The sequence below is a fragment of the Gigantopelta aegis genome, chromosome 4, assembly GCF_016097555.1.
Source record: "Gigantopelta aegis isolate Gae_Host chromosome 4, Gae_host_genome, whole genome shotgun sequence".
NCBI classification, from domain to species: Eukaryota; Metazoa; Mollusca; class Gastropoda; order Neomphalida; family Peltospiridae; genus Gigantopelta; species Gigantopelta aegis.
The window spans coordinates 117,264,021-117,287,140 of record NC_054702.1 but is presented as its reverse complement, the minus strand read 5'-3'; the positions used below and the strand labels follow the sequence as shown (position 1 = coordinate 117,287,140).

Below are 23,120 nucleotides of genomic sequence, written 5' to 3'. Positions count from 1 at the left end.
GGGGGGGTTTACAAAAATTGAAATTGATATTAAAATTATACTTGTATTTATCTGATACTCCAATTAAAAGGCATAAACTTGATTTAGTATATCAATTTCTCATTGTTGGTTGTTTGTTATTGAATGTTGTTTGTTACTGAATGTTGGTTTGTTATTGAATGTTGTTTGTTATTGAATGTTGGTTTATTATTGAATGTTGTTTGTTATTAAGGTTGTTTGTTACTGAACATTGTTTGTTACTGAATGTTGTGTGTTATTGAATGTTGTTTGTTATTGAATGTTGTTTGTTATTGAATGTTGTTTGTTACTGAACATTGTTTGTTATTGAATGTTGTTTGTTATTGGATGTTGTGTGTTATGAATGTTGTGTGTTACTGAATGTTGTTTGTTATTGAATGTTGTTTGTTATTGAATGTTGTGTGTTACTGAATGTTGTTTGTTACTGAACGTTGTTTGTTATTGAATGTTGTGTGTTACTGAATGTTGTTTGTTATTGAATGTTGTGTGTTACTGAACATTGTTTGTTATTGAACGTTGTGTGTTATTGAATGTTGTGTGTTACTGAATGTTGTTTGTTATTGAATGTTGTTTGTTATTGAATAATGTTGGTTTGTTATTGAATGTTGTGTTATTGAATGTTGTGTGTTGTTATTGAATGTTGTATGTTATTGAATTTGGTTTGTTATTAAATGTTGGTTTGTTATTGAACATTGTTTGTTACTGAATGTTGTTTGTTATTGAATGTTGTTTGTTATTGAACATTGTTTGTTACTGAATGTTTGTTATTGAATATTGTTTGTTATTGAACGTTGTTTGTTATTGAATGTTGATTTGTTATTGAATGTTGTTGTTATTGAATGTTGTTTTTATTGTTGAATGTTATTTGTTATTGAACATTGTTTGTTACTGAACATTGTTACTGAATGTTGTTTGTTACTGACTGTTGTTTGTTATTGAATGTTGTGTGTTACTGAATGTTGTTTGTTAGTGAACGTTGTTTGTTATTGAATGTTGTGTGTTACTGAATGTTGTTTGTTATTGAATGTTGTTTGTTATTGAATGTTGTTTGTTATTGAACATTGTTTGTTACTGAACATTGTTACTGAATGTTGTTTGTTACTGACTGTTGTTTGTTATTGAACATTGTTTGTTACTGAACATTGTTATTGAATGTTGTGTGTTACTGAATGTTATTTGTTATTGAACATTGTTTGTTACTGAACATTGTTACTGAATGTTGTTTGTTACTGACTGTTGTTTGTTATTGAATGTTGTGTGTTACTGAATGTTGTTTGTTATTGAACGTTGTTTGTTATTGAATGTTGTGTGTTACTGAATGTTGTTTGTTATTTAATGTTGTTTGTTATTGAAAAGAAAGAAGTGTTTTATTTAACGACGCACTCAACACATTTTATTTATGGTTATATGGTTAAGGACCACACCGATTTTTTTAGAGGAAACCCGCTGTCACCACATAGGCTACTCTTTTATGACAGGCAGCAAGGGATCTTTTATTGCGCTTCCCACAGGCAAGATAGCACAAACCATGGCCTTTGTTGAACCAGTTATGGATCACTGGTCGGTGCAAGTGGTTTACAACTACCCATTGAGCCTTGCGGAGCACTCACTCAGGGTTTGGAGTCGGTATCTGGATTAAAAATTCCATGCCTCGACTGGGATCCGAACCCAGTACCTACCAGCCTATAGACCGATGGCATGCCACGACGCCACCGAGGTTTGTTATTGAATGTTGTTTGTTATTGAATAATGTTGGTTTGTTATTGAATGTTGTGTGTTATTGAATGTGTGTTATTGAATGGTGTTTGTTATTGAATGTTGTTTTGTTATTGAATGTTGTGTTATTGAATTCTGTTTGTCATTGAATGTTGTGTGTTATTGAATGTTGTGATTTATTGAATGTTGTTTTGTATGAAGTACTGTACATTTCAGACTGTGAGAGTCTTCACGCTGTCATACAAACCGTTATGTACAAATCTGTCATGACGGAACTGTTTGGGAAAGGAATTCTTCCCACAGAATCTGAGGTGAGGAGATCTGTGTATGCATAAAGATGGTTAAACATGGTGTTAAAGAGTGAAAGGTTTATGGTTGATTACTAGGCCATCATGATGTCATTAAGTAACAGTATTTATTGGTGAAAACATAAAGTCACTGACATCTTCCATTTAGATAAACGAGGTACAGAAATATGACCATTGTATCAATGGAAAGTGTGAAATCAGAAATAAAATGCTCTTTAAATGTTAATTATGTCATAAGTATTTAATAATATTAAATATTTGTATTCATACTCAAAGACTAACTGATAGTTATTTACGTTTAACTTTATTATTAACTGCAGACAGAGTATGCCGAGTTTGAGAAACACTTCATCAAATTTGACGATCAGTTTGAATATGGAAGTCGACTTCCACCATTCTTCCTCAAGTAAGTAAACTCTCCACCACTGTGCTATATCACACTCCTTGACTTCCACCATTCTTCCTCAAGTAAGTAAATGCTCTACCACTGTGCTATATCACACTCCTTGACTTCCACCATTCTTCCTCAAGTAAGTAAACTCTCCACCACTGTGCTATAACATGCACCTTGACTTCCACCATTCTTCCTCAAGTAAGTAAACTCTCCACCACTGTGCTATATCACACTCCTCGACTTCCACCATTCTTCCTCAAGTAAGTAAACGCTCCACCACTGTGCTATAACATACACCTTGACTTCTACCATTCTTCCTCAAGTAAGTAAACGCTCTACCACTGTGCTATATCACACTCCTGGACTTTCACCATTCTTCCTCAAGTAAGTAAACTCTCCACCACTGTGCTATATCACACTCCTTGACTTCCACCATTCTTTCTCAAGTAAGTAAATGCTCCACCACTGCTATATCACACTCCTGGACTTCCACCATTCTTCCTCAAGTAAGTAAACTATCCACCACTGTGCTATATCATACACCTTAACCTTCTGACTACTGCAGGCGAGATATCTCGCCCGACGTCACGTCAGTCGATATACTGTACACTGTATACAGTGCATTCCCCAATTCATATTTCCCGCCGTTTTGCACACGACACTCACTGGAAACGGAAATATAATTAAAGAAAAAAGATTTTTTTTCAAAATGGTGGTTTTTGTTTTGATTTTTTCAATTGAAAATACCTTGAAATTTTGAGTTCAAAAAGTGGTTTTCGGCAAGTATTTTCGCTTGACAACAATGGCGGCACGTCGTGGTAATTTTCAGGGATCAATAGCTGATTGTAACAGCTAATTTGATAATAAATTTGATCGTTTTACCAACAACGAAAATTACCAAATATTGCAATATGAATCGTAGTTCGGGTTTTAAAAACAATTCTGGTCAGTAAACCACTGTTATCGGGAATAATGGACATAAATACTGGACAGCTGGCCACAAATGCCCGTATGTAAACGCAACTTTTTCGATTTTTTGCCTAATTTTAATCACCATTAGCCCATCTAAAATAATAAAAATTACAAAAAAAGACGATAATAATACTTACCGATTCATATATGAACTTTATTTCATGTATTTATGAAACATTTAAGTGAATATATGTGAGTAACAATTATAAACTTGTACCCACTCAACATGGTTTTTGTTAAAAATTAATCCAGTAGTCTAAAGGTTAACTTCACCATTCTTCCTCAAGTAAGTAAACTCTCCACCACTGTGCTATATCACACTCTTTGACTTCCACCATTCTTCCTCAAGTAAGTAAACACTCTACCACTGTGCTATATCACACTCCTTGACTTCCACCATACTTCCTCAAGTAAGTAAAAACTCCACCACTGTGCTATATCACACTCCTTGACTTCAACCATTCTTCCTCAAGTAAGTAAACACTCTACCACTGTGCTATATCACACTCCTTGACTTCCACCATTCTTCCTCAAGTAAGTAAACTCTCCACCACTGTGCTATATCATACACCTTGACTTCCACCATTCTTCCTCAAGTAAGTAAACTCTCCACCACTGTGCTATATCACACTCCTTGACTTCAACCATTCTTCCTCAAGTAAGTAAACTCTCCACCACTGTGCTATATCACACTCCTTGACTTCCACCATTCTTCCTCAAGTAAGTAAACGCTCCACCACTGTGCTATATCACACTCTTCGACTTCCACCATTCTTCCTTAAGTAAGTAAACTCTCCACCACTGTGCTATATCAGACACCTTGACTTCCACCATTCTTCCTCAAGTAAGTAAACTCTCCACCACTGTGCTATATCACACTCCTTGACTTCCACCATTCTTCCTCAAGTAAGTAAATGCTCCACCACTGCTATATCACACTCTTCGACTTCCACCATTCTTCCTTAAGTAAGTAAACTCTCCACCACTGTGCTATATCAGACACCTTGACTTCCACCATTCTTCCTCAAGTAAGTAAACGCTCTACCCAGACCTGTCAACCCTCCCGGATTCCACGGGAGTCTCCCGGTATTTGATCAAATCTCCTTTCACCTGTGCGGGAGACAGTTTCTCCTGTTAAATGACATTTTTGTAAGCATAAAAAAAAATCGATCCTCTTTTGTCAAAATAACAGAAGGGAAGTAACTCTGCCTTTTTTTCTCATTCAGAAAATATCGACTACTTTCGGTTTCTGAGAATGTAACAGGCCGAATTGTCCCGACTGTTTAACCTTTGCCGAAGTGAGAATTGTGGGATAGCCTATTTATATTGTTAAAAAAGCACATGGAGTTTATAAAATGACGTGTTATTATAATGTTTGTTGTCATCGTAATGGCTACGAAGCGTGTTGCCGCTAATTCAACAGGCTGTGTATTGACATTCAGTGTTGCCATATAAAAAAAAAAAACTATCCAATCTAGTTCTAATAACACCTCTGAATTGTAAAATGTCTTCCCACTGGATTACATAATGCAACTATGACGAATCTGAACTGCCAGACTCCGAGTTGACAGCGATACACACGATGCATGTTAAAATCACATGTCACAACAAGACAACGAAAAGACCAATTAGCTGTATAAACATACTTGTGTCAGTTAATTTTGTATGTTTGTGCAGTAAAATGTTGGTTATAAGGGTACACTTCAAGAAATTATTTGTGTACAATTAAAAAATGTTGTTTGACATTGACATAAAGTTACTCACTGAAATGAGTATAATTCCGGTATATTTCACACGATGTCCGTAATGAGGTTTTACTTATGATTAATGAAAATACAATGTTTATTGCATCATTATAATGATTTTAAATAAGTACCACGCCACCTTTCCTCATTATAGTAAAAACTGAATATTAATTTATAAGATTTATATAAATTTGTCTTTGGTACTTAGGTACACCAATCTAATTAAAATTAGCTCCACTATTACATGTGGATCTAAAGACAGCCAGTTGGAGCTCATGTCCACCAATCAAAACCTTACTTGCAGAATCCTGCCAGTGATTTAAAAATAATTTGAAAACATTCCGAATTATCCTGAGGGTATACGACATGTTTCGTGTGAATTACGAATGCCTTAAAACATGTTTTATTTTATAAAATAAATAATTTGTAATGTAAAACTGAAGACTGATTTAGTTTTTTTTTAATTTTATAAATAAATAAATAATTTTTAATGTAAAATTGAAAACTGATAACCCACCCCGTACGTATTGGTATGGTTCGCTGTACTGTGGCCACTAAAATAGACTCGCCCGATATTTTTAGAATTTGTATGCTCCCAAATAACGTTATAAAAGGCGAAGTGTGATTGGTCAATATTTAAATTATTATTTACAGACGAAATGTTACATGGACATTGGGGACTACGCAGTGTTGTTAGTTTTAAATCACTGGCAGGATTCTGCAAGTAAGGTTTTGATTGGTGGACATGAGCTCCAACTGGCTGTCTTTAGATCCACATGTAATAGTGGAGCTAATTTTAATTAGATTGTTAGGTACACTAACCACAAATGATAATGTAACGCAACCTGTAAGGCTGTAAGTGTAATACTGTAAATGTACTAATTAAAAAAATTATTTCTTGTTCATGTTCTTAACATTTTTGGATAAAATATTTATTTTTTTAAAATATGTATTAAATCATAATAATATTTAAACTTTAAAAAAAACAAAAACATTACTAATTTTTTTTTTTTTTAATGCCAAGATCTAAGGTTAAGAAGTATATATGACATTATAAAGTATTCATATCTTATTGTAATAATGTTTTTTTTAAATCTTGCGATTTTGGGTTAAATTGTGTGAATTTAAAAAATCTCCTGCTTTTTGACAAAATCTCCTGCTTTTTCAACACACACCTCCTGCTTTCTCTTGACTAAAGGTTGACAGGTCTGGCTCTACCACTGTGCTATATCACACTTCTTGACTTCCACCATTCTTCCTCAAGTAAGTAAACTCTCCACCACTGTGCTATATCACACTCCTGGACTTCCAGCATTCTTCCTCAAGTAAGTAAACTCTCCACCACTGCTATATCACACTCCTGGACTTCCACCATTCTTCCTCAAGTAAGTAAACTCTCCACCACTGTGCTATATCACACTCCTTGACTTCCACCATTCTTCCTCAAGTAAGTAAACGCTCTACCACTGTGCTATATCACACTCCTGGACTTCCACCATTCTTCCTCAAGTAAGTAAACGCTCTACCACTGTGCTATATCACACTCCTGGACTTCCACCATTCTTCCTCAAGTAAACTCTCCACCACTGTGCTATATCACACTCCTGGACTTCCACCATTCTTCCTCAAGTAAGTAAACTCTCCACCACTGTGCTATATCACACTCCTGGACTTCCACCATTCTTCCTCAAGTAAGTAAACTCTCCACCACTGCTATATCACACTCCTGGACTTCCACCATTCTTCCTCAAGTAAGTAAACTCTCCACCACTGTGCTATATCACACTCCTTGACTTCCACCATTCTTCCTCAAGTAAGTAAACGCTCTACCACTGTGCTATATCACACTCCTGGACTTCCACCATTCTTCCTCAAGTAAGTAAACGCTCTACCACTGTGCTATATCACACTCCTGGACTTCCACCATTCTTCCTCAAGTAAGTAAACTCTCCACCACTGTGCTATATCACACTCCTGGACTTCCACCATTCTTCCTCAAGTAAGTAAACGCTCCACCACTGTGCTATATCACACTCCTGGACTTCCACCATTCTTCCTCAAGTAAGTAAACTCTCCACCACTGTGCTATATCACACTCCTGGACTTCCACCATTCTTCCTCAAGTAAGTAAACACTCCACCACTGTGCTATATCACACTCCTGGACTTCCACCATTCTTCCTCAAGTAAGTAAACTCTCCACCACTGTGCTATATCACACTCCTGGACTTCCACCATTCTTCCACAAGTAAGTAAACTCTCCACCACTGTGCTATATCACACTCCTGGACTTCCACCATTCTTCCACAAGTAAGTAAACTCTCCACCACTGTGCTATATCACACTCCTGGACTTCCACCATTCTTCCACAAGTAAGTAAACGCTCTACCACTGTGCTATATCACACTCCTTGACTTCCACCATTCTTCCTCAAGTAAGTAAACGCTCTACCACTGTGCTATATCACACTCCTTGATTTCCACCATTCTTCCTCAAGTAAGTAAACTCTCCACCACTGTGCTATATCACACTCCTGGACTTCCACCATTCTTCCTCAAGTAAGTAAACGCTCTACCACTGTGCTATATCACACTCCTGGACTTCCACCATTCTTCCTCAAGTAAGTAAACGCTCTACCACTGTGCTATATCACACTCCTGGACTTCCACCATTCTTCCTCAAGTAAGTAAACTCTCCACCACTGTGCTATATCACACTCCTGGACTTCCACCATTCTTCCTCAAGTAAGTAAACGCTCTACCACTGCTATATCACACTCCTCGACTTCCACCATTCTTCCTCAAGTAAGTAAACACTCCACCACTGTGCTATATCATACACCTTGAGATGACGTTTGCCTGTAGTCAGGGATCGAAATAAGTCGACAATGGTCGTTCATGTTATTTGGAGAGTACAACACATCAAAAAAGTCGAGAACTGTACTTCCTTTTGAACAAAATCTAAAAACTAAACCTACACCTACCTTTTTATCAAGTGAGTGCTATTTAAAGTAACATACAGTAACAGTACAATGAGAACAGTGGTATGACTGAATAACCAAGTATTAATTAGTGTGTCTGTATAGTATATTGTATAGTAACAGTGGAAATATAAATGTGTAGTGACCGGGTCTGTATAGCATATTGTATAGTAACAGTGGAAATATAAATGTGTAGTGACCGGGTCTGTGTAGCATATTGTATAGTAACAGTGGAAATATAAATGTGTAGTGACCGGGTTTGTGTAGCATATTGTATAGTAACAGTGGAAATATAAATGTGTAGTAACCGGGTCTGTGTAGCATATTGTATAGTAACAGTGGAAATATAAATGTGTAGTGATCGGGTCTGTCTAGCATATTGTATAGTAACAGTGGAAATATAAATGTGTAGTGACCGGGTCTGTGTAGCATATTGTATAGTAACAGTGGAAATATAAATGTGTAGTGACCGGGTCTGTGTAGCATATTGTATAGTAACAGTGGAAATATAAATGTGTAGTGACCGGGTCTGTATAGCATATTGTATAGTAACAGTGGAAATATAAATGTGTAGTGACCGGGTCTGTATAGCATATTGTATAGTAACAGTGGAAATATAAATGTGTAGTGACCGGGTCTGTATAGCATATTGTATAGTAACAGTGGAAATATAAATGTGTAGTGACCGGGTCTGTATAGCATATTGTATTGTAACAGTGGAAATATAAATGTGAAGTGACCGGGTCTGTATAGCATATTGTATTGTAACAGTGGAAATATAAATGTGAAGTGACCGGGTCTGTATAGCATATTGTATTGTAACAGTGGAAATATAAATGTGAAGTGACCGGGTCTGTATAGCATATTGTATTGTAACAGTGGAAATATAAATGTGTAGTGACCGGGTCTGTATAGCATATTGTATTGTAACAGTGGAAATATAAATGTGTAGTGATCGGGTCTGTATAGCATATTGTATAGTAACAGTGGAAATATAAATGTGTAGTGACCGGGTCTGTATAGCATATTGTATAGTAACAGTGGAAATATAAATGTGTAGTGACCGGGTCTGTATAGCATATTGTATAGTAACAGTGGAAATATAAATGTGTAGTGACCGGGTCTGTATAGCATATTGTATTGTAACAGTGGAAATATAAATGTGTAGTGACCGGGTCTGTATAGCATATTGTATAGTAACAGTGGAAATATAAATGTGTAGTGACCGGGTCTGTATAGCATATTGTATAGTAACAGTGGAAATATAAATGTGTAGTGATCGGGTCTGTATTTACTTATTTCGATACCTGTGTAGTTTGTAATCACCACTTGAGACTGCCTGCCCCTATTTAAGGACTTTATATAAATAGTTTGGTTGCACTCTCAGTGTGCCCCTTCCACTAGAGATTGTGTCCATCCCCCTCCATATGACATTTCTATTTGTTACACCACTAACCTTAAGTGATGCTTGTTTTAACTGTGTTTCTTTTAGAGACTGGAGTACATCAAAGCAGTGGTTGTTGAAACTTTTTACTGGTGTTGTGAAGCGACTTGAAAAGTGTCAAGACAATGGTGATAAGCAGGTCTGTTTGTCAGTAAACGTTGTATTTTAATCGTAAGTCAGCTACTGTGTTTGTAGTACATTAGTTTAGACCTTGGAGAAGCCATTTGTGGGCTGTTTAGTGTTGGGAATTGAGTGGAATTCCATCACCGATCATCGGCTATAATCGGTTTGCACCAACCGATCAACTTTGGATTACACAATCATATGACCATAAGGATTTGAATTATAAGAACCATATACCTTTAACAAATATTTAATATATTTTTTCTTTATATATACATAAAATCAAACACTAATACCAACTTATTTCCATTAGTTATGTCATCTAAACTGAAGGAACGATTACAGTTGACATTTTCCCACACCAATCAGTGACAGATTTTTATAATCGATCAGTCCATACTATAGTCCTTCCCACAGGAAAACCCTTTTTTCATACTATGAAATTTCCTCCGATTGTTTTCTAAATTGCACACAAAAATAGTTTAAAAAAATAATAATTTCAAAACACTTTTACTTTTCTTCTTACGTCAAAGTAAATTGAAATTATTTACAAAAAACATTTTTATAGGAGGATGGGACAGACTATAGGTAGAGCCAGACGGGTCAGTTTTCGATTATAATCGATCACTGACATCACCAGAGCCATTAATACATTATAATCGATCACTGACATCACCAGAGCCATTAATACATTATAATCGATCACTGACATCACCAGAGCCATTAATACATTATAATCGATCACTGACATCACCAGAGCCATTAATACATTATAATCGATCACTGACATCACCAGAGCCATTAATACATTATAATCGATCACTGACATCACCAGAGCCATTAATACATTATAATCGATCACTGACATCACCAGAGCCATTAATACATTATCAACCTGTCCAGTGATCCACAGCTGGTTATTTGTTTTTATTTATTGGTGTATTTCAGACCCTACAGCAACATCTGATTGGCCTTGTTGATCGACGCCACGCCCCCAACTACAGCATGCTCCTGCTCTGGGCCTCACTGGCTAATGCAATTCCTGTAAGATGTTCAGTGTTAACTTTAACCTTCTCACTATTGCAGGCGACATACCTCGTCCAATATCATGCAGGCCGACACACTACATACAGTACATTCAGATTTCCTGCCGTTTTTCACATGACACTCGGTGGAAATAATAAAGAGTTTTTTTTGTTTTTGCAGGAGAAATACCTGTAAATTTTGAGTTGAAAAAGTGGTTTTCATCAAGTATTTTCACTTGACATCAAGTACGGAACGTTGCGGTCATTTTTAGGAATTGATAGCTGATTGTGACAGCTAATTTGATAATGAATTTGACTGTTTTACCAACAACAAAAATCACAAAATATTGGGACATGAATCGTAGTTAATTAAAAAGAGTTATTGGGAATAATGGACATAAATACTAGACATCTGGCCACAAATGCGCCTAAGTAAACACAACTTTATAAACATTATTTTATGTATTTATAAAACATTTAAGTGAAAATAAGTGAGTAAAAGTTATAACTTAGTACCCTGTCAAAGTGGTTTTTGTCAAAAATGAATCCAGTAGTGAGATAGTTAATAATCATCATTCACTGATATACTGTTGTTAGGAAACCTTTAGTTCTGGGGAAAATATTTTACAATCAAAACAGTATTTTAATTAATTCTGTCTGACAACTATTCATTTTTGATAATTTTGTTCTGCTCTGAATGCTTCAGGAACATTGTTACCTACTCTATAAGATATTGTATTATGCACAATTAAATAATACACAAAGAGAAATGCCATATGTCCGAGTCCGTCCATGGGACTAGGGAGAAAATGCCATATGTCCGAGTCAGTCCACGAGACTAGGGAGGAAATGCCAAATGTCTGAGTCCGTCCGCGTGACTAGGGAGGAAATGCCATATGTCCGAGTCAGTCTGCAGGACTAGGGAGGAAATGCCATATGTCCGAGTCAGTCTGCGGGACTAGGGAGGAAATGCCATACGTCCAAGTCAGTCCACGGGACTAGGGAGGAAATGCCATACATCCGAGTCCATCCACGGGACTAGGGAGGAAATGCCATATGTCCGAGTCCGTCCACGGGACTAGGGAGGAAATGCCATACGTCCGAGTCCGTTCATGGGACTAGGGAGAAAATGCCATATGTCCGAGTGAGTCCACGGGACTAGGGAGAAAATGCCATATGTCCGAATCGGTCCACGGGACTAGGGAGGAAATGCCATATGTCCGAGTCTGTCCACGGGACTAGGGAGGAAATGCCAAATGTCTGAGTCTGTCCGCGGGACTAGGGAGGAAATGTCATACGTCCAAGTCAGTCCACGGGACTAGGGAGGAAATGCCATATGTCCGAGTCAGTCCACGGGACTAGGGAGGAAATGCCATATGTTCTAGTCAGTTCACGGGACTAGGGAGGAAATGCCATACGTCCGAGTCCGTCCATGGGACTAGGGAGAAAATGCTATACGTCCGAGTGAGTCCACTGGACTAGGGAGAAAATGCCTTATGTCCGAGTCCATCCACGGGACTAGGGAGGAAATGCCATATGTCTGAGTCAGTCCACTGGACATAGGGAGGAAATTCCATATGTCGGAGTCCGTCCACGGGACTAGGGAGGAAATGCCATATGTCCGAGGTCGGGTTAAGTATTCATAGAAAGTTTTCTACAGTTTGATTCACTGTTAAACCTGTGATGTAGATCACGTTTTTAACTTCAATATCATATGTACATTACATACATGCTTGATTCACTGTTAAACCTGTGATGTAGATCTCGTTTTTAACTTCAGTATCATATGTACATTACATACATGCTTGATTCACTGTTAAACCTGTGATGTAGATCACGTTTTTTAACTTCAATATCATATGTATATTACATACAAAAAAGTAAAAGTTTGTTTTATTTAACGACGCCACTAGAGCACATTGATTTTTTTATCTTATCATCGGCTATTGGAGACGTCAAACATATGGTCATTCTGACACTGTTTTTTAGAGGAAACCTGCTGTCGCCACATAGGCTATTCTTTTATGACAGGCAGCAAGGGATCTTTTATTTGCGCTTCCCACAGACAGGATAGTGCAAACCATGGCCTTTGTTGAACCAGTTATGGATCACTGGTCGGTGCAAGTGGCTTACACCTACCCATTGAGCCTTGCAGAGCACTCACTCAGGGTTTGGAGTCGGTATCTGGATTAAAAATCCCATGCCTCGACTGGGATCCGAACCCAGTACCTACCAGCCTGTAGACCGATGGCCTAACCACGGCGCCACCAAGGCCGGTTATATTACATACATGCTTGATTCACTGTTAAACCTGTGATGTAGATCACGTTTTTAACTTCAATATCATATGTACATTACATACATGTTTGATTCACGTGTAAACCTGTGATGTAGATCACATTTTTAACTTCAATATCATATGTACATTACATACATGCTTGATTCACTGTTAAACCTGTGATGTAGATCACGTTTTTAACTTCAATATCATATGTACATTACATACATGCTTGATTCACTGTTAAACCTGTGATGTAGATCACGTTTTTAACTTCAATATCATATGTACATTACATACATGCTTGATTCACTGTTAAACCTGTGATGTAGATCACGTTTTTAACTTCAATATCATATATGTACATTACATACATGCTTGATTCACTGTTAAACCTGTGAAGTAGATCACGTTTTTAACTTCAATATCATATATGTACATTACATACATGCTTGATTCACTGTTAAACCTGTGATGTAGATCACGTTTTTAACTTCAATATCATATATGTACATTACATACATGCTTGATTCACTGTTAAACCTGTGATGTAGATCACGTTTTGGACCCTGGCCTTCATGATGAACAACAAGGATGTGATGAAGAAAGCTCGGTCAGAAGTAGACACAGTTCTCGGAAAATCAACCCACAGTGAGTTTTTAATATTTTAATCAAACATGATTACATGTGTGTTGTTGAGTTTTTAATCAAACACTCTTACATGTGTGCTGTTGAGTTTTTATTCAAACACTCTTACATGTGTGTTGTTGAGTTTTTAATCAAACACTCTTACATGTGTGTTCTTGAGTTTTTAATCAAACACTCTTACATGTGTGTTGTTGAGTTTTTAATCAAACACTCTTACATACTATGTCTTGTTGATATTTGCTGTTAGACATCTGTCATGGTGGTAGACTGTCAAAATTCTCAGTATTAAGTAAAATGTGCCAAAGGAATAAATTGTCAGCCTCATAGCATACATGTATATGCCTTACTCATTTTTAGAGCATCATAGCACATATGCCTTACTCATTTTTAGAGCATCATAGCATATATGCCTTACTCATTTTTAGAGCAATTGAAAAAACTTATTTTTGTCCGAACAAAAATTAATTCTTTAAAAATTATTTGAACAAGCATAAGAATAACGAATGTTCTTCTTGTTTTTGTTGAAATAATCTTTTAAGAATTAATTTCTGTTCCATTGGTCTCAAAAGCTCTAAAACGTATTTAGGCAATTATCCTAAGAGGTTGACGAAATACAGTTTAACAGTAACACCAGTCTCCAAGTACACCAAACATTTCATAAATTTTTTATGATAAAGTATAATAATAATTATGACATATTATTATATATGATGTTTATTTTAAGACAGATAAAAATGGGTTTTAATTCTCAGTTTCCATTGTACCAACCCTCTAAAAGAATAAAGTCAGTCCTGTATGAACAATGTTCCATTGTGTAGAATACTGTCATGTTAGCCTAGTTTAAACCCTGTTCTCACTTGAACGATTTTCTACACGAATTCCTTGCGACCACCAAATCGTACAGGGCGTGCGGGAGTTGCACGGCAGTATGTTGATGATTCGCACACGTTGTAGGGGTGTCGTGTGTATTTCGAACATGTCGCATGCCGGTGCGACATTTTTCAAATGTTTAAAATTATCGTACGGCTGTCTCTAGGTTCGCACAGTTCGTATTGGTCGCATAGAGGTTGCAAAGCAGTCGCACGGCAGTATGATAGGTCGCACGGGAGTCGTAAGTGAGTCTTAAGGGAGCCGAGATGTGCGACTCCCAGCGGACCCCCTGCGACTCCCGTGCGACATCCATCAGACTTCCGTGCAACCTGTGCAAATCTCATGCGAGCGTATGCGAGCTCGGTGCAGAAAGGCAGTCGCATGGCAGTTGCACAAGTGAGACTGCGCCGGGGGGGGGGGGGGGGGACCTAGGTAATTCATACGGGAATCGCACGGCTGTACAATCTTTTAGTCGCACCGCAGTTGTACGAAAAATCGTTCAAGTGAAAACTGGGCTTTACACCAGTTAGAGATATAAATCATATTAAATGTTATCCATTTTTATTAGTCATGTTAGCGTAGTTTACACCAGTTAGAGATATAAATCATATTAAATGTTATCCATTTTTACCAGATTTGGTAACCAGGGGCCAAAAAGGTTTCCTAAGGCCTGATGCAAATAAGGTGTAACATTTGACACCAATTTTTTTTTCTTTAAACATGCACAAATCACCTATTTTTGGATGGGGTACATGTTTTATTTTAGCAAAAAAGTTTTATTTGCATGCCATCAAGCTTGATGTTTATTAGTAATATATATTCATTATGGTTGGGACATATTTCGTTATGGTTGGGACAGGTAGATTTCGACATGCTTTACAAGTAATATCTTGAGAAAGCTGAGCCTCTAAAATAAAACGATGGTAACATGCATTAAGGAAAGCTGAGAAATTAAAATGAACACATATAGCCACATAATATTACATGCAGGAGGCATAATGCAGATTGGAAATTGTACCGTTATGGTTGGGACACATTTAGCAGGTACAATTTAGGATACAAGTGCAAGTGTTATGTACAGAAGATGGTTAGTAATGTTGGGGAATTGTAGTCTATGACCAGTATTATCCAATAAAGCCTTTTTCTTTATTATATCTTCTCAATTCTCAAGTACCGATCCATAAATGTTAGAAATAAGCAATTTAGTGAATTTTGGCTTAATTTGACAATTTTAACTGAAAATACCATCAAAATATCCCTTTATAAGTTGTTGTCATGGTAATAAAACATTTGTTCAAGTTAGGTATGTGATTTATATCATGAATATTTGTATTCTATTGCTTTATAAATGAAAACACTAATATTAGTAATAATCTTTTATGAGTGCGTCGTGCAAAAATAGTGATATTTGGTGCAGTTTATGAAGACGTTCATGTTGATAATTCTGCTAGTTGTTGACCGATTCTTCTGAAATGTGAAACATGTTTAGTCTGTAGGTTTGGGATGTAGATAATATCAAGAAGAATAATATATTTCCATCACTGATATTTTTATCAGTGCCCCAATACTGGCTTCAAGTATTATTCCTCTTATTTGCACCAGGCCCTAATTAGATAGTTTGGTTAGCTGACTTTCAAAATTTAATGTGTTAATAGGACACAGAATATTTTAATGACTTTCTTGCCAAATTTAATTTCTTTTCAGTTACTGAAGAAGTGTTGCGAGAAATGCCATATTTGAAAATGTGTATTCTTGAATCAATTCGCATGCGGTCACCTGGAGTGGTTGTAAGAAAGGTGGTCAAGGGATTCACAGTCAAGGTATAGTTTAGAGCGGCAAGTCAGTACTAACACTTGTATTGCTCAAAGCAGTCTACAAACTCGTTTTAGAATCTTACAATTTGGAATTGAAACAAATTCTATTTGATATTTGATTTGCTGAACTGGCATTACATCACAATACTAGTTACTACTTTGTCTTGTTGTTTTACATTAGCATGCATATAGCAAATTATGTTATCAGTATTAATACTCTTCTTTTTTGTTTTTTTTATTATTCTTTTTTTTTTTCAGGGCTACAAGATCCCTGAGGGTGACATTGTGATGGTGTCCCCCTACTGGACTCATCGGAACCCTAAATACTTCCATGATCCCAATACTTTCAATCCGGTATGTCACTTGATCACCTGTTTAATACTAAACCCATCACAGCCCAAAATACTTCCATGATCCCAATACTTTCAGTCCAATATCAAGGTTTTTCCATGAGGCATAATATGTAGCCACCAGCTATTCCTTAAGTGTGTAACTAAGCACGTTGACATCGGTCTGTGCCTTAAATCAATTAGCATTTCACTTTAATTGGCTGTGTGGCCATCTGCTGTCCACTGTATTAAAACATGTGAAACATGACGGTACACAGGAGGAATTCACACCTCTAGTAGCTGACATACTCCTCAATACCCAAGTAGGTATGAGACTCTCGGCGCCCTTTTCCGTGACAACGGCTGACTACTAATTGTGCCAGACAACAAAGAGGACAATAATTTATTTGTCCAAAAAACTTATTTTGCAACAGAAACTTATTTTGCAATAGAAAACATTGGTTTTGAAATTTGTGACAATATGTGACGCAATTTTGTCCACTCCGCTCCTCCTGCTGTATTAGTGCCAAGCTGATCCTAGACCAAACAAGCCTAGCCCATGATTTTATTCAACTGACTTTTTTTAATCCCCTCAAAAATGCACATTAAAATTACCACAGCTGTTTATTTACAGGGAAAGTCCCTAGTATGTGGCTTCATTGTCTTTTCATCACTAAATTCATCACAGTCCACAACATTAAACCAAGCCATTCAATCCAGTATGTTTTATTTAACAGTGACTTCATTCATCACTAAATTCATCTCAGTCCACACCATTAAACCAAGCCATTCAATTCAGTATGTTTTATTTAACAGTGACTTCATTCATCACAGCCCATAACATTAAACCAAGCCATTCAATCCAGTATGTGTTATTTAACAGTGACTTCATTCATCACTAAATTCATCACAGCCCACACCATTAACAAAGCCATTCAATCCAGTATGTGTTATTTAACAGTGACTTCATACATCACTAAATTCATCACAGCCCACATTAAACCAAGCCATTCAATCCAGTATGTGTTATTTAACAGTGACTTCATTCATCACTAAATTCATCGCAGCCCATAACATTAAACCAATCCATTCAATCCAGTATGTGTTATTTAACAGTGACTTCATTCATCACTAAATTCATCACAGTCCACAACATTAAACCAATCCATTCAATCCAGTATGTGTTATTTAACAGTGACTTCATTCATCACTAAATTCATCACAGTCCACAACATTAAACCAATCCATTCAATCCAGTATGTGTTATTTAACAGTGACTTCATTCATCACTAAATTCATCACAGTCCACAACATTAAACCAATCCATTCAATCCAGTATGTGTTATTTAACAGTGACTTCATTCATCACTAAATTCATCACAGTCCACAACATTAAACCAAACCATTCAATCCAGTATGTGTTATTTAACAGTGACTTCATTCATCACTAAATTCATCACAGTCCACAACATTAAACCAATCCATTCAATCCAGTATGTGTTATTTAACAGTGACTTCATTCATCACTAAATTCATCGCAGCCCATAACATTAAACCAATCCATTCAATCCATTATGTGTTATTTAACAGTGACTTCATTCACACCCATACATGCTACTAGGTACTTATAGGATGTATTCATTCTTAACTGTTGAATGACTATTTTAGTATGTATGTATTTGTAGTCCCTCACCAGTCCAATCAGAGGGGACTGTAGTGTTCATCTCCATCCTTCTGTCTGTCTGTCTATCCATCCGTCTGTCTCACATATAGTTTTCCAGATGTATTTTTCACAATGCCTGAAGATGTTGATCTGAAATTGTGTACAGCTTTATCATGTACACAATGTTACAGATTGAGTTGGAATGTGATGGGGATTTACTCATTTTTCAAAGAGTTATGGCTCTTGAACTTAGGAGATACACCAATGTGTTTAGCCGGGTAGAGGCCATCTATTGCATTAGGAGTACTCATATGAATGCTTGTTTTTTCCAGGAACGATGGAACAAAGAAGACCTTGATAAAAATCTGTTTCCTCCAGGCTTTATAGGATTTGGAGGGGGCCGTTACCAGTGTCCAGGCAGGTAATGTATTCTTGTTGTCCTTCACGTATTATGTTTCATCCTTTAGTCTGCCAACATTACCCAGTGTGACAGCTGTGACTTTCTGTCACTAGGTTTACGCACTTATGACACATTGATTCATCACTGCAGTGCATTGGGTCTCCACCTCAACATGATGCTGGTGAGATTAGCATCAGTGCACCCACTTCAACCAGTAACATTCATAACATGTGGGTATGTGCTGTCCTGTGTGTAAAGGGTATCTAAAAGATTCTGTCCTACTAATCAGGTGTGGTCCGTCTAGACCAAGTGACAATGTATTGTCTTTTATTTAACATATTATGTTATATACAGGCACGTGTCTAGAATTTTTTAATAGAGGGGTTCCAAAAACCGTTCTTACTTTTGAAAGATGGTAGGGATCAGTTTGCATTTTTGGTGTATTCTTAATGTATATTGTTTGGTTGGGGGGGAGGGGGGGGCTCCTTGGGGCCCCCACCTGAATCCATGCCTGATATATTGTGAGCTTTAAGTGATTGTTTTGTTAAAACGTTTGTTGTTTCAGGTGGTTTGCTCTTCTTGAGATGCACATGTTTGTTGCCTTGTTTCTGCAACGCTTTGACTGCAAACTGCTGAGCCCCGTACCTCAACCAGTGAGTGGCGGTGTTCACCTGATTTCTACTTCTCTTAATTCTTACATGTACAGTTTGCCCAGTCAAAAACATACCATGTATTGGTTGAAATAAGCAATATAAATAGCAAGTTGCATTTTAATGATTGGCTACATATACCCTAATTGATAACAAATTAGTATCAAATATTTAAGTAATATTATATAACATTTTCTCTACAAACCAGTAGCTAGGGGCTGAAATAATGACCACTAAATTGTGTTTGCTTTGTTTAAGTGCAAGGGCAAAACCCACTTTGCCTTAGATTTCTCGGAATTAAAATCATTACATCATCAGTATTATAGAAAATAGGTAATAACCACGTGGTCAGCAAATGATTGAAGTAAAATTTTAAGTATTATTATTGTAAAAGAAATATAAATCATTACACATTTTCCCACTGTGCACCTTATGAAACAACACTTTATTTAAAAGAAAAGTATTATTTTCATTACAAAACATGATATAGTCCAGGCACACCGGAAGCAAGTAAACATTGGGGTTGATGACTGAGATTGAGGGCACAAAGCAAAGTTTCCAGGGGGTTTGAGGGTGTACTCCCCGGTAACATTTTGAAAACTAGGTGTTCTGAAATGTAATTTCCTGTATTCTACAAGTAAAATTTATCTCTTACGTGAAGATGTACTACCAATATAAAAGATCCATTGCTGTTTGTGAAAAAAATGTAAAGGGTTTTCTCTCTTAGACTATGTAAACAAATATTACACATCCAATAGCCAATGCTTAATAAATCAATGTGCTCTAGTGGTGTTGTTAAACTAAGCAAAACTTGTCTAGCTTGAACTCTGTAACTAATCATCAACACACATTTTAAATCGGGTGTAATTCCAGCGCTGTGTATTGACCGATGTGTAGATGATGTTATTTCTACTTCCAGAGCACTCTGCATGTCGTGGGAACTCAGCAGCCAATGGGTCGGTGTGACTTCCAGTTGTCCAACAGACTTGTGTAACACAAAACAGTTAGTTATGCTAGGTTCAGACTGTCAATTGTTACGACAAAGTTGGCAAACTCAACCGTTCCATTGTAATTTCCTTAACTCCAGTTAAGATAGATGCACTCAGATTAACAGCTAATGGGTCATACTGTGAGAATTGAGTTGTACGAGCTGGACAGTCATTGAAGTCGTGACAGCAGAATGTTGGCCAACTTCATGTTGGCAATTGGTAGTCAGAGACTAGCATAAGTCATTTATATCTACTGTTATTAGTTGGACTATAGAGTGATATTTTCTTATCAACTGGATGGTTTTAAAACTGCATTTTTCAGACTCTTTAAGCTAGTAAATTGTTTTCTGTACCCCTTTCATGTACCGTATATTGCCATGTATTAGCCAACTCCTTGGATAAGCCGACCTCTTTGTTTGACCCTAAATATCCAGTACAAAATCATCGGCCTTGTGTATACGCCGAAGTCATCTTTTGTCCAGCTGTATGTTGTATCGATTTCAATAATATTGTCAACAAATAGACATGTGCTTTTCTTGTTCATTACATTTGTTTTCCCTTTAATTATTACAAACACGGTAATCGCGATTGCAATCAATCATCAATGAGGCAATGCTAACATCTACCATGCCGTGAAAAATAATTTAGAATTGATAAAGCATAGCAGGAAAATAAATAATTCAAGCTGTAACAACATATCACTGCACATAAGTAATTAATTTATTCACTGGACAGCAAAAAGTAAAATCATTGAGGCATGTTTAATGCCTCACCACACACACACACAAACAAAAGATCATGCAGTTCGTGACTGCAGCTGTTCACTGTATATGGTATGATCATGTGACAATAGTGGGAGTAATTATCATCCTGAAATTCATGTTGTTTTTTCAGTCGATAATGTTACTAATAGCTTAATTTATTTATGGCATTGCTTTACAGTTTAATGCACCCTCCCAACAAAACAATAATATTAGAAATATAATACTTGTTTGAAGAAAAAACACTGTTTTGTATCTTAAACTTGCTATATGAAAGACTGGTCCCAGCACAGGCCAAACAAAGATGGCGGACAGCTGAAAAGAATACATTTTTGCCATTGAAATGACAATAAAACAAGTAATTTTTTATTAGTATTCATCAAACTTGTAATGCATTCAAGAACAAAAAACTGCATAATATTGCATGATGGGGTGTTTTATTTATACTGTGCACAAATTATTGTTACATAATCTGTGAAAGGCTAAGGGTCTGATCAAATTTGTAAGTCACGGTCGGGAGTATTTTAGATCAAGATTTTATGCTCCAGTTTGTTGCCTCCGTGTATAAGCCGACTGTTAAATATTAAAATGACATTGGACAAAGTCATTCGTGACCATGCTCTACTGATATTTATTTCCTTTTTTTTATTTAAGCGTTAGTACAGAGGGGAGATAACCAATGCGTATACCACGTAGTCACATCAGACTGAGTCACTGTTTAAATTGTAACACTTGCATGTATGTTTAAATACATAACATCTCCTCCCTGCTTAAATGTGAAGATGGACAACAGCTTACACACAACTGCTTAATATTTGCTTTTGATAGAAGAACAGAAAATAACTAGACAATAAAAAACTAACTTAAGAGTTCTCATGGAATCGAGTTATAACACAATGTTCAGTATATTCACTTCACTTGGAATATATGTTCAGAAACTGCTTTTACTTAATGCAAAATAATTGTTAATATTAAAGTAATTAAGCATTTACTTAGTGTCAAATAAATGTTATAGTAAGTAATTAAGCATTTACTTAATGCTAAATAAAGGTTTTAACAAAGTAATTAAGACACTGTTTTTTTTTTTCAAACAAAACTTCACAAGTGAAGACGAGTCGGAGGTTTCTGATCACTGCGCACAGGATAACGACACTGCACATCACTAGTGTCATCTTTTGATTCACTCATAACACTATGATGCAGACAGTTTTTGTTGTAGATTATCCGCTGACTTGAGTTTACGCAAGGCATGTTTAAAAGTTTGAACAAACCGTTCTGCTAAACCATTTGTGGCTGGGTGATAAAGAGCACTAAGAATATGCTGTACTCCGTTCATCTCTAGAAAGTACTTGAACTCTGCTGAAACAAACTGTGGTCCATTATCGCTGACAATTTGCAAGGGCAAACCGTAACGACAAAACAATCCTCTCAAAATTTCAATAGTCTTCTCTGCAGTTGTGGATTTCATGATAAACACTTCTGGCCATTTAGAATGAGAGTCAACCACAACTAAATACATGTGGCCATGAAAAGGTCCGGCAAAATCAATATGCAACCTTTTCCATTTCATTCATTTCAACTTATTTTCGTGCTTATATCCAATTAAGGTTCAAGCACGCTGTCCTGGGCACACACCTCAGCTATCTGGGCTGTCTGTCCAGGACAGTAGGTTAATTGTAGGTTGGTTAGTAGTTAGTGAGAGAGAAGAGGGTGTAGTGGCCTTACACCTACCCATTGAGCCCTTAAGAACTCGCTCTGGGTTGGAGCCGGTACCGGGCTGCGAATCTGTACCTACCAGCCTGTAGTCTGATGGCTTAACCACTACGCCACCGAGGCCGGTCAACCTTTTCCATGGAGCATCAGGAAAAGACCATGGATGCAATGGGGCTGGTCCCGGCATTTTCTGAATCTGCTGACACTCTTCACATGACTTAACCAAATCCTCTATGTGAGAATCAAGTTTAGGCCACCAAAAGTAACTTCTTGCAAGTTCC

The 23,120-nt window shown here is 36.7% G+C and overlaps 1 protein-coding gene across 1 annotated transcript in view; it reads left to right on the top strand.

Annotated features, from left to right (window-relative positions):
• LOC121370221 (24-hydroxycholesterol 7-alpha-hydroxylase-like) overlaps positions 1–21,401 on the top strand; it is a 28,469-nt gene extending 7,068 nt beyond the window's left edge. Inside the window, exons 4-13 of the mRNA XM_041495342.1 lie at positions 1,951–2,045; positions 2,363–2,448; positions 9,625–9,715; positions 10,648–10,743; positions 13,557–13,653; positions 16,225–16,340; positions 16,593–16,688; positions 18,659–18,747; positions 19,292–19,379; positions 20,296–21,401. Of these exons, the coding sequence (XP_041351276.1) occupies positions 1,951–2,045; positions 2,363–2,448; positions 9,625–9,715; positions 10,648–10,743; positions 13,557–13,653; positions 16,225–16,340; positions 16,593–16,688; positions 18,659–18,747; positions 19,292–19,379; positions 20,296–20,370 (929 nt within the window). The 3' untranslated portion in view covers positions 20,371–21,401. The remainder of the gene's footprint in view (positions 1–1,950; positions 2,046–2,362; positions 2,449–9,624; positions 9,716–10,647; positions 10,744–13,556; positions 13,654–16,224; positions 16,341–16,592; positions 16,689–18,658; positions 18,748–19,291; positions 19,380–20,295) is intronic.
• Positions 21,402–23,120: the final 1,719 nt, after the last annotated feature.